General features: G+C 36.8%; 1 protein-coding gene across 1 annotated transcript in view; it reads left to right on the forward strand.

Moving 5' to 3' along the window:
- The window catches only part of nlgn1 (neuroligin 1), a 355905-nt gene that overhangs the window by 86926 nt on the left and 256341 nt on the right, over window positions 1-12638 (forward strand). The window contains exons 4-5 of the mRNA XM_066708849.1: window positions 5967-6026; window positions 10324-10476. Coding sequence (XP_066564946.1) covers window positions 5967-6026; window positions 10324-10476 — 213 coding nt within the window. The remainder of the gene's footprint in view (window positions 1-5966; window positions 6027-10323; window positions 10477-12638) is intronic.

Consider the following 12638-nt stretch of genomic DNA (forward strand, 5'->3'; position numbering starts at 1 on the left):
GGAAACCTTTTTCTGTGTGTCCTGTTTTAAGACATTTTTAATTTTTAATTTGTTAGCATAGCACAGCTGATGAAAGTCAATGGTTACAAAACGCTGACACTCACAAAGTGGCTAATAGACCTTTAAAATGTAATTTGTATTCTTACAATACTATAAATAGTACATTAATAGTTCAATAAATTCATTAATTTACTGTTAATCATAAGAAATGAGTTGAAATGAATGCATAGTTCGGCGAGATAGTTCCAACAAAAGCAACTGAGTATAGTTCTGTAGTTTTCTATTAGCGGGTGGGTCACAGATTTGATTTAATCTGGACCCTAGTCTATTTTTAAATGTTCCCAAACTTCAACCACATCACTGGGGAGTTTGTTCCAGATTGTAAAAACTCTCTGTGTGAAGAAGTGTCTCCTGTTTTCCGTTTTGAATGCCTTGAAGCCCAATTTCCATTTGTGTCCCTGGGTGCATGTGTCCCTGCAGATTTGGAAAAGTTCCTCTGGTTTGATGTGGTCGATGCCTTTCATGATTTTTGTAACCTGCATGTAATACCTTGCACTTGTCCACACTGAATTTCATCTGGCAGGTGTCAGCCCACAACTGATTTTCAAAGTCCCTTTGAATATCCTGAGCCGAGATTGTATCTGCTGAGCCACCTATTTTTGTATCATCTGCAAATTTGACAAGTTTGCTAACTATCCCAGAGACCAGATCATTAATATAGATTAGAAAAAGCACAGAAAAGGCACATCCCCTGTTCTAAGTGTCATTAGGAATAGTTTAGTTAGCGGCCTATCATATTTTTCCCTCTAGACTGGAGCACATTGAAAATGGATGGGTATATTTTAAGAATATACTACTTGAGGCTCAGGAGCAATTTGTACCAAAACATAGCAAATTAAGGACCAAAAAACACTGGCAAAAAATATTTAATAGAGGTATGCAAAAAATATAAAGAGAAAGAAAATGTTGTATAGCACATACAAAAGGGATGGACCATAGACAATTTAGTCTATGCACGTGTGCATGCATACATGACTCGTATAAATCAGATTCATCACCAGTAGAGAGCACAGTGGGCTTTATCTATTAGTTCTGACAAAAGCTTAACATTATTAATCAGTAACTGTAAGCGTATGGTACCAGAAGCACAAAAATAGACAGAAATCAAAAGGAAAACATGTTATTGTATGTAAAGCAAGCAACAACTCAATCTCAATCAACCTAGGATATAGTACAGAATAATGTACCATTGAAAAGTAAACACCATTTCTCAGCAACACAAAAAGTATTTTCTCTAAATTGTTTTAATTTGTCATATCTGTCTAGCCATTGGTCCTCAAATGTACTAATGCATTTCACTAGCTCACATCTTCATAGAAAAAGGGTATAGTTTAATAATAAGTTATAGTGAAAACAGTTCACAATACTATGTGGTCAATGATATTAAAGTCCATAGCTGGCAAACTATAGATCTGTTTTGTACTATGAAGTATGAAAAACATATTTGATATTAATCTGATATAAACTTTGCTGTAGTGGACAGCACTATGCAATTCAGGTGTAAAATGCATTGTGAAATTGTGGATGAGAACAAATAACTTAATGCACAAATGATGCATATGATATGCATTTAACCAAAGCATGTTTCCATAAAAAAAATGTTTTTTAAAATAGGACCAGGTTTTTGGTATGCAATAAAACAGAGTATGCAATTATCCGATATGCAATAATGAGTCGACTGTACAACAATAAATAGTAACAGTAACACAATTTAAATATTGCACCAAACAGAATATCAAAGAAGAAAAAAACATCCATGTAACATAATTGTACATGTTGTAATGTGTACAGTGAGGGTAAAAAGTATTTGATCCCCTGCTGATTTTGTTTCTTTGCCCACTGACAAAGAAATGATCAGTCTATAATTTTAATGGTAGGTGTATTTTAACAGTGAAAGACAGAATAACAACAAAAAAATCCAGAAAAACGCATTTCCAAAAAGTTATAAATTGATTTGCATGTTAATGAGGGAAATAAGTATTTGATCCCCTATCAATCAGCAAGATTTCTGGCTCCCAGGTGTCTTTTATACAGGTAACGAGCTGAGATTAGGAGCACTCTCTTAAAGGGAGTGCTCCTAATCTCAGCTCGTTAACTGTATAAAAGACACCTGTCCACAGAAGCAATCAATCAATCAGATTCCAAACTCTCCACCATGGCCAAGACCAAAGAGCTGTCCAAGGATGTCAGGGACAAGATTGTAGACCTACACAAGGCTGGAATGGGCTACAAGACCATCGCCAAGCAGCTTGGTGAGAAGGTGACAACAGTTGGTGCGATTATTCGCAAATGGAAGAAACACAAAATAACTGTCAGTCTCCCTCGGTCTGGGTTTCCATGCAAGATCTCACATCGTGGAGTTTCAATGATCATGAGAACGGTGAGGAATCAGCCCAGAACTACACGGGAGGATCTTGTTAATGATCTCAAGGCAGCTGGGACCATAGTCACCAAGAAAACAATTGGTAACACACTACACCGTGAAGGACTGAAATCCTGCAGCGCCCGCAAGGTCCCCCTGCTCAAGAAAGTGGCCTAGCCAGTCTCCAGACCTTAATCCCATAGAAAATCTGTGGAGGGAGCTGATGGTTCGAGTTGCCAAACGTCAGCCTCGAAACCTTAATGACTTGGAGAGGATCTGCAAAGAGGAGTGGGACAAAATCCCTCCTGAGATGTGTGCAAACCTGGTGGCCAACTACAAGAAACGTCTGACCTCTGTGATTCCCAACAAGGGTTTTGCCACCAAGTACTAAGTCGAAGGGGTCAAATACTTATTTCACTCATTAACATGCAAATCAATTTATACGTTTTTTGAAATGCGTTTTTCTGGATTTTTTTGTTGTTATTCTGTCTCTCACTGTTAAAATAGACCTACCATTAAAATTATAGACTGGTCATTTCTTTGTCAGTGGGCAAACGTACAAAATCAGCAGGGGATCAAATACTTTTTTCCTTCACAGTAAATGCTCATGCTACATCTCAGTCAGGGCTGTTTCTAGCCTTTTGGGGGCCCTAAGCAGGGTTAGATTTCCCCCCCCCCCCAACATCAGTGGTGTTTCCTGAACATTTTCAATGAGGTGGCCGAGTGGGGGCACATGGCTATTTTGGGGGGAGGGGGTGCTGATGGTGTTACGTTCACATTAAGGGGTGGGGGGTGCTGACGGTGTTTTTTTCACGCAAGTGGGGGGGGGAAGTTGATGGTGTTTCTTTCACACAAGCGGGGGGGTGCTGTTCTTGGGGGACCCCTTGAGTCTTGGGGGCCCCAGGTAGTTGCCTGCCTTGTCTGTCCTTACGATACACCTCTGATCTCAGTCACTCCACTCGGAAATGGCATTATGTGCGCAATGCAAAAGCCCTCGTTCTGTTTTTTTTTTTTTTATATTATTTATGTCATATTTTAGGGGCCCTTTGATATTCTGAGGTCCTAACCGCCTAGTCCACCTGTACGACGGGCTGGCTCTGCTAAGGATACTGCATATAGATTGTGATTAAGTGTTACCCATAGCTGTAGTTACTTACTGTAGCAATCAATGTGCAGCCAACTAAAGTAATCCATCTCCATGCGTGAAAGGACACATACTCATGCCCAAATACACACACAAATAAAATATATACAGATAGAAAAAGGGTTGATTTTTCAAGAGTTTCCTGTTATGTTTTCATGTAACATATAACATCCAGTTTTAGTTATTTGTCTTCATTCAGACATACACATGACTGAAAGGATTAGATGATGATAATAACAGAAGGGCAGGATGATTCAGGGAAATTTTGTTACTGGTCACAATTTAAGCCCAGCCTTTCATTAATTCAGTGCAAGTGCCTCTTAGGCTGGGCAAAAATGTGCCTAAACTTAATGTGTGCCGTTATTTATTATTACTAAAGAGAAAAGCATGTGATCTTGACTAGTTCACTAGGTTCATTTTGGAACCATTCACGTATGTCTTAATTTGAGTTACTGGACATACTTAATACTTCAGACTTGTCTCCAAGCTTACACCATCTCTGCTGTTTTATACCTTCTCAGTGTAAATCATAAAGCTTGGGGGAAAATAAATATACAAAGTCACAAGAATATAATACTTATATTGATATCTGTAGGCTTAAGAGTTTCTTTATTAATGGGATGATAAACATGCTTTCTTCATTCTCATCACTGCTTTCTATTTCCTGAGAATAAATATAGTGTTACAAAAGATATTTTCTTTTTGATTTATATGTTATATATGATTTATAGACATGTACAGAAAATATATTCACCACCCTAGCAAAAAGGAAACAAGGCACATAATGGCATGTTTTTTTTCTTTAAAGAAGCTCACCATAACAAATATAAAAAATAAATTTCAAAGTGTTATTTTCTTATTTTTTAGAATTGTTAGATCTCAGGAACTACAAGCTCCATCACTGAAAATTTGCAATTCCTATTTATTGATTTATTTGTTTGTTTTGCAACTTTTTCCTGTCCACTTGTAGAAGGAAATCTGTGTTGTTTTTCCATCTTGATAACTTTCAGTTTCAGTTGTTTACTAACATTTGTTTTTTCTTCTCCAGTTTGTATTTTGTTTTGTGCTGAGTTATTAGAGGAGTTTGCCATTCTACTTGCACAATTGCCTGTTGTAAACTCCTTGCAAATGGAACATATTATTCAAAAATCCAACCTGAATCAAATATATTAAAGAAAGGAATGCATGATTGCTTGTTTTGAAAGCTGCTCACCTGTCAGACATGTCTTTGTCATGTTGTGTTGTGTTACTATATACCTCCTTGTGTTTTACTGTTGTTGCATGGTTGTTTTTGTTTTCCTCACCAGTGTGGAACTACCTCTATGCCTACCATTCACTGCTTGGTTTCCCATGATGTATGTTCCTGGAATGTTTCTGAAAATCCTTGCATGGATGTACCAGTCTTTTACATATGTTCATTTCTGTATGGGTGAAGCTTTTTTTTTATGTGCTGCACCTCTCCGAATTAATTATTTGTCATTAGCAATAATTTTCTACCATAGCCTTTGACTTCCTCCCTGCTGTATTATTTTGAGAAGACTAATGTTAAGCACTACATTATTATTATTATGATTATGTTTATTTATGTATTTATTTTAAGTGAAATTAAATGCATTGTGAAGTAAAATGTTGAATAAAATTATTACCATGCACTAGTTTCAGATTGATTATATAGGCAATCAGTAGGGTTTTTATCCTATTTTTTCTGAGTTACTGAGTAATAGGATGCATTCAATTGGCATAAATTCTGTAATTTGCACAATTGGCTGAGTGATACCTCTGACTGCAGGCTTAAATAGCAGTAACCCCTACAGTGCATTGCCATTGAGTTAACTATCTGGTCATCATTGTTTTGTAAAATGCACCCATTTTTGGGTTTGGATGTCATTAATAATATAGCGGTAGGTTGTCAAAGGTTGCTGAGAAGTAATGATGAAGTTGTGAATTGAAAGTGTCTTCAATTGTTATTTGAGGGATGGGGTGGTGGGGGTGGAGGTGTACAGCAACAACAACAACAACAACAACAACAACAACAACAATAAAAAGTTTGAATCTGACCCTTACAACCACATAGTTTAAAACTTGAAATCTTGTGGAGCCAGGAGTTATTTTTGGAATTGAATTATTTTTTCCTTGGTGGGTATGCTTTTGAACAAGTTCAGGGTATTTTTTTTAATCTTGTTTCTTTTGCAAAGAGAATGATTCCTGTGTCTTAATTAAATTAATTGAGGTTCACTATAATATCTCCTTTTGGGGGGGGGGTTGTTTTTTTCTGAAACAACTAATACTTTTAAGAGGAAAATAAATGGTTTAAATCTTCTATATCTTCTTAGTACTTTTTTCAGGCTTGAATGTTCTTGAATGCTCTGTTTCCTCCATTGTCTCCATTCTTGATCCTAGGTCCCCTTACAAAGAAACAGAATGATGATTTAGGTGATAATGAAGGTGCAGAGGATGAAGGTATCTTTTGAAGCCAAACTGATATGCATGACAAGGAACCCTCCAGTTTTTTTTCTTCTTTATTTTTTTAAATTTCTTGTCCTTTTTTTGAAAGTGAAGATTTTTTTTCTTCCTAATTTTTGATGGATGTGTTTTGTCCTTTTTGCTTGATGTTAACCTATATATATTTTTTTTTTCTTTTTAAGAGTATGTTTATTATTACCCATCATGTAGAGTACTTTATTATAATATCTCAGAGTAAGGTTTCTGCCTGAATTCTATTTTTTTTTTTTTTTTTTTTTTTTTTTTCATATTGCATCCCACCTGAAATAATCTGATATCTTTGATAACAGTGACTAATAACCCTTTAATCTACTCTTTACACATTTTTGCATGTTTTTGCAGTCCCTCTGCTTTTTTCCCCCCTCAATAATACTCAGAACACTACAGGGGAATTTTATACTTTACTCAATTATACTAACATCTCAAATCAGTCTTTTATAATAGTAAGCAATGTATATAAACCCTTTTATAGTTTCTTAAGCAACAGCTTTCTCTCATGTTCCTGGAAGACAAAATCTTTAATTGAATTAAATACGTTTGTAATTAAACAATGTAAACATTTAAAGTCTTGGTAGTACCAATTGAAGTATTTGTAAGCAGAAACATTTTCATTACAGTAAGTTGTTATAGTAGTTGGATATAGATATGTTAGTCAACAACAGCTCCATTAAAGGGAACTAAAATGTACAAAATGTATAGTATAGTTGCTAGGTTTGCCACAAAATAAATGATTAATCTTCCTTGTAAATGACAGACATATTAAGGATGTACAGATTGAAGTCTTTTGTGATATAAGGTACATAGAATTGTCCAAATATATAAAAAATAAGAATATATCAAGTGCTGTGATTTCACTATTCAAGGGTCTCATCATTGTGTGGACCACTTATTTTTCTTAGAAACACATCACAGTGTAAAGCCCAGGGTGTAATAAGATGTAAAAATTAGATGAAATTCGAGAACGGTCCTGTGCCAAGATAACATCTGTTGGGTGCAAATCTATGCAGGCATGATGGAGGCCCTTGTCCTAGGTCTGGACATGTGACATGGGCATCAGGCATCATGTAACCTGGCCACCTCTGGAGCATTTCTTACAGAGAGGAGATGAGCGGGTACCCAAAATCTACAGTGACGCAAAGCTGTGGTGCTGCAGTGGAAAAGCTTAACTACTGCCTCTTCAGAGCTACTGGCACTCCTGCTACAGAGCACACCATCAGCAACGCACTATGCCTGCCCCTCTTTGCCAGACACCCGCCTGTGTCTTGTCTCTTCACACTCAGTGGTCTGCAAAAGACTTGCAAAAGGTGTGTGCTGTCTGCCAATCACCATTTTCAATTTAACAGGTGATTGAGGCCAGAGGATGCAGTGTCTTTGCAGTAAGAACCAAGAGAGCTTACTGAGGTCCACTCCAGCAGGCAACATAACAACCAGTGTGCCCCTTTGCAGAATAAAAGACAGGAAACAACAAAACAGTACTGGTCCTGTGCTGCTCTGTATTGGAGAGTCCTGACATTGTGTCATAGTGTCTTTGTGTGTGTCTGTATCTCTGTGTGTAGAGAGAACCTGGTCATCATTTATACTGAGGTCTGGTACCTGTCAGGATCCCTGGCAGTTTATTTTTCATGTAATGGTCTGGGGAGGACCAATGCCGGGTGGACAGACTAATATAATTGTCCTGAATGGAGAGACCATGACTGCTCCGACACACAGACTCTGCATCCTTCATCTTATCTGTCCCACAGCTGGGGACCCAGAGATAATGTTGTTGTTTTTTTGGAAATTGATTGCAGAGCTCTGAGTTGGGCTGCTCCTCCATCTCATCTACATTTTACAGAAAAATGAACCACTGAAGCTGATCTGCTTTCTGATGTCCTTATCCTTGAATTGTTCTCTTGAAAGAGGCATGTCCACAACCAGGCATCCTCTCTAGATCTGATCACCTCTCTGGCTGGAAGTACACCTCCTCACCGGTAGGCTGGGATTGTAGCTCTGGATGATTCTTTGCAGCTCTCACAGTGTTTCTGAGTCTTTACAGAGTCCCTGCCTCTTGGTCAGCCTTTTCCTGGCTCTGTCGATATCCTGGCTTCTCCAGTGCATGTCAGTGGCTCATAGAAGGCTTGTGTATGAGACTGGTTGTATTTCTCTTTGCCAATGTGATCCTTTTTTTGTTCCAGACATAACATTTTGCATTTAGAACAAATAATTCAATGTTTGTTTCATCAGACAAACAAAATCTTTTGCCACATCTTTTCAGAGTCTCCCACAATGCCTTTTTGCAAATTTCTAAATTTTACATGGGCTTTTTTCATAGATAGATTCCTTCTTGCCAGATTTGTGGGGTACCTGAGCTATTGATGACACATGAACAGTTTCTTCCACTCAGCCAGCCATGGAACTTTCAGACTTGTCATTGGCCTCTTTGGGAGAACAGCCTGCTCTAAGCAGATTCTGAGTGATGGCGTACACCTTCCAGTCCTTAAAGATCGACTGGAATGTGCTCCAAGGGATATTGAATGACTTTGAATGGCAGGAATGTCTGGAAAAACGTGAGGTTTATTATTTATCCTGCTCAAACCAAAAAGACATACAGAAAACGTTAAACAAAAACCTAGATCCTCTTAGAGCCTAACTGAACATATATAACACAGGTCCCTCTCTAAACAAACAATTAATAATAAACGACAAACACTCTAGCAACAATGCAAAATCCGCAATCCATAACAATATTCAAAGTCCATGAATCCAATCCATATCGTTGTTGTAAATCCATTTCTCTGCCACTCTGTTGATCTGTAATTTCTCTAACACCCATGATCCACTCCCAGGCTCAACTCCTGCCTTCCCAAACCAGGATGCCAAGGCATGGAGTCAGTCATGGTGGGAACAGCAGGTCAGCTGTAATTCACCTTCACTTGGGTCTGGAGTAGCACAGCACCATTTTTGGTGGAGCCTCACCATGCCACTGTCTTCTATGGCAAGAGAGAGTAAAGTTTCAACATGCAAGTTTTAGCCCTGTATTGGCTCACAAGATTGGTTATATCCACCTGCTGGAGTTTGATTGAATAAAAGCATGAAACTGAATTGGAGATGTTATCTGTCTCTGATATAAATAAATAAATAAATAAACAGGTTCCATTTGCATAATGTCTCCCAGTATAAATAATGGGTGGAGAATATTTTTAAATGATGTAACAAATATGTCACTATATAAATATATAAATAAATATGTAAATACGTAAATACATAAAACGTTAAATTGTCCTTTTAATTTAAGCCCATGTTCCTACCATGCATAATTCATCCCTATTATGTATATAACCATCTGAGAGAGTAGAAACATGAAAACCATCTCAGAGGGTAAAAGGATATGCAGTAAATGTTGTTTTGAAGTAGTGAGAACCCCAGCTGTCTTCGTATTCCTCATTAATTGACATTTGGTCAAAGCACATAGGGGTTAAATCATTCTTCCTTTAAAACGTAATCCCTTTTCAATTTGCTGAATTTATTGTTAACGTGTGTTAAGAACTTCAGATACCTGTCCCCAGTCACACACCCAGCTATAGCTGAGGTGCAGATTTTTTTGTGCCTGCATTAAATGAAGCGATAAATACACATCTACAGTGTCCCCCCTGGAAACAGGAATACTGCCATAGAAAAGACACATCAATACCCTAAAGGATATTTCAATTTTAAAATTAAATGAACTCTATATTTGCACCTACACACCTCTGAATTAAATTGAGAGAAAAGGTAATTGTGACAGATGCCACCAAAAAGTCAGCAGTGGCACTCTAATCTGGGTTATATTAACAATTTGAAGGAGATGCCTAATGCAATGTAAATATATAAGTAACATGATAGACAGTGTGGCCCTGTAGGCACAATGCTCTCTTCATAATAAAACCAATATCAGCTAAATAAAATTGCAAATGTCACACCTGCTTGCATTTCCAGAACCTTGTTGATTGGTTCGTTCAGCATTATTCCTCTTCTTAGTCTGGGTAAAAATCAGATTAGATTATATACTGTAATAAAAATGTCCTTAATATTAAGGGATTCCTAAACAAATATTTGTCAAGTACCAGGAACCTGGTGCAGATGTTGCTTAAGAAACAAAACGACATCTCAAAGTTGCATTTCTCTGAAACCACTAACATTAAACAAATGTGTGAGCTGAATAAAGTTCAGATTACATTTCTAGCTGTCAGTTTTAATTTGTTCCTCAATTATTATTATTTTTCTTTCCCCCTTCCAGACATTCGTGAAAGTGGAAGCCCGAAGCCTGTAATGGTTTTTATCCATGGGGGCTCATACATGGAAGGCACCGGAAATATGTTTGACGGGAGCATTTTGGCAAGCTATGGTAATGTGATTGTCATCACGGTTAACTACCGGCTTGGGGTTTTAGGTAAGATTTCAAATATTTATTTCCAATATCCTTGATCGTAAATGCCTGTTGTAATTTTTAATGTACAGCATAAACACAGGACTGCCTCAAGATCATTGTGGCTCAGATTGCGATGTCATATCTTTTCATAAATCTACATACTGTACTCTCAAGAGATGATTTAACTTTTGAGTAGCATCAAGCTTCTGAGCATAAAACTTTCAGGAGCAATTTTCTTTTCCCTCATGCCAATTGCAATTTGTGTTGGGAAAAGTCTGCTTGGTGGCAGGTGGAATAAGATTATAATAAATAGCAAAGATGTCTATAACCATTGATTCTTTATGTTACTTGCTGGAGACAAGGCTGCATTCCAGCATCAAAGGAACTGTCTAAACAATAGTTTACATATATATTATTATTACTGAACTGCTTTAAAAGGCAGCCTTACAAGATGGAAATAATAATAATAATAATAATAATAATAGTATACTATATATATATATATATATATATATATATATATATATATAAAATAATGCATTGACATTTGATCTGGATGACAATGGATATGTATTCAAGGAAGATCAGGAAGGATAACCAGGTAAGTGTCTCTTCTGTTCCCTTACCAGCAAAGCCAATTTGCCTGATGTTTGAGAATAACCCTCAGATTGAATTACAGGAAAGGATGTTTAGAGGCTGAATTAAATAAGTATTCACAGTAATATGCAATCAGATAGAAAGAGAAACTCAACATATATACTACAGATTCTTGTCTTTCAGCACATTAAATAATGAGACATTGGGCTAAGAACCTTAGTGGCCAGTCACTGCTTTTGTTGTAGCAGACTAGTGTGTAATTACATTATAGCAGATGAAGCTGAGAATCTTGGTTTTGTAATTGTAGCTCGTCATCTCACGCTGCCTTGTTGATAAGGACGGAAATATGTTTAACTATCCCTGTTAGTTTCCCTCTAACAATGTCAGTTGAAGTTTCTATGCACACTGTGTTACATTCCTGAATTTAATACCTACACTGGTGTGGATTTTATTTAATGACACTCCCCCGCTTTCAAGTTGTTATTGTTGAGAATATTTTACTTTATTCTCTGTAGTTAATTTATGCAAAGCTATAATGAGGTTATGTTTATTATTTATTACCTTCTGTTCATTTTTAAAATTGGAATTTAACTCAGAAGTGTTTTGTGTGCACTGTAATGGGGGCTGTTGTGTTGTTGTGGGGTGTCTTTATGGAACAATGTAGGACAAACAGATTTTCTCTCATTATCAGAATAATTCTGGATTCATTAAAAGAATATCACCTTCAATGCCCTCCAGCATAACTACAGCCTGGCATTATTTCACCTTCTTGCACCTTGCTTATTTGAAACAGTGACATGATATGTATTTGTATGGTTCACTGTTAATCAAAAAGGTAACAAAAGACAACTGCAGAAAAATGGCCTTTTTACAAATCTGCCATTTTGTTAATATGCTAATTACATTAAATGAAGTCAGTTTGAGGGTTTGTTTTTTAGTGTATTGGTTTCTTCCAGGGACTGTTTATCCTTTTCAAACTTAGCCACTGGCATATTCAAATAATTGTTTTTATGAATTTATTTATTTATTTATGCATTTTTGGAAACATATTTTTCCTTGTGCTGCAATAAATATCCTTGATAGTTTATTTTATTGCTCTTCAGGGTTAATTGGCCCCAAACCCTTTTAGAATGTGTTGCCTTTAGCTGTGATGCCTGTTTCCTAATTCTGTTCCTCATCTGTAGTTTAGCCATAAGGTTTTGTGGGAAGGCATCTAAAGAGTCTGACCCTTCTGATTTAGCTCCGATTCCAGGGAAATGTAACCAAAAGCCAACACATTGCCTTGATGTTTATTTTACTTAATGAAAGTCTGAAATATCCTCGATGAACCCCTATTTCCTCAATGGGATCTACTACAGGGCATTTTGAAAGCATTTTATTCTGTAAACTGATGGCATCAGGACCTTGACAGAGCCTGGCGCATGTGCAGACCAACTTGGTGTTCTATTACAAGAAAGTAAGGATAGCTTGGATAACTTGGCAGTGGTATTGGATGACTGCATGGTAGCATAATAAAGTAGGGTTTTTCAGAATTACTGTTCAAAGACATCTGTCATTTAAGTATAATCCAAAACATTGCAATCAAG

The sequence above is a fragment of the Amia ocellicauda genome, chromosome 7, assembly GCF_036373705.1.
Source record: "Amia ocellicauda isolate fAmiCal2 chromosome 7, fAmiCal2.hap1, whole genome shotgun sequence".
In the NCBI taxonomy this organism is placed as follows: domain Eukaryota; kingdom Metazoa; phylum Chordata; class Actinopteri; order Amiiformes; family Amiidae; genus Amia; species Amia ocellicauda.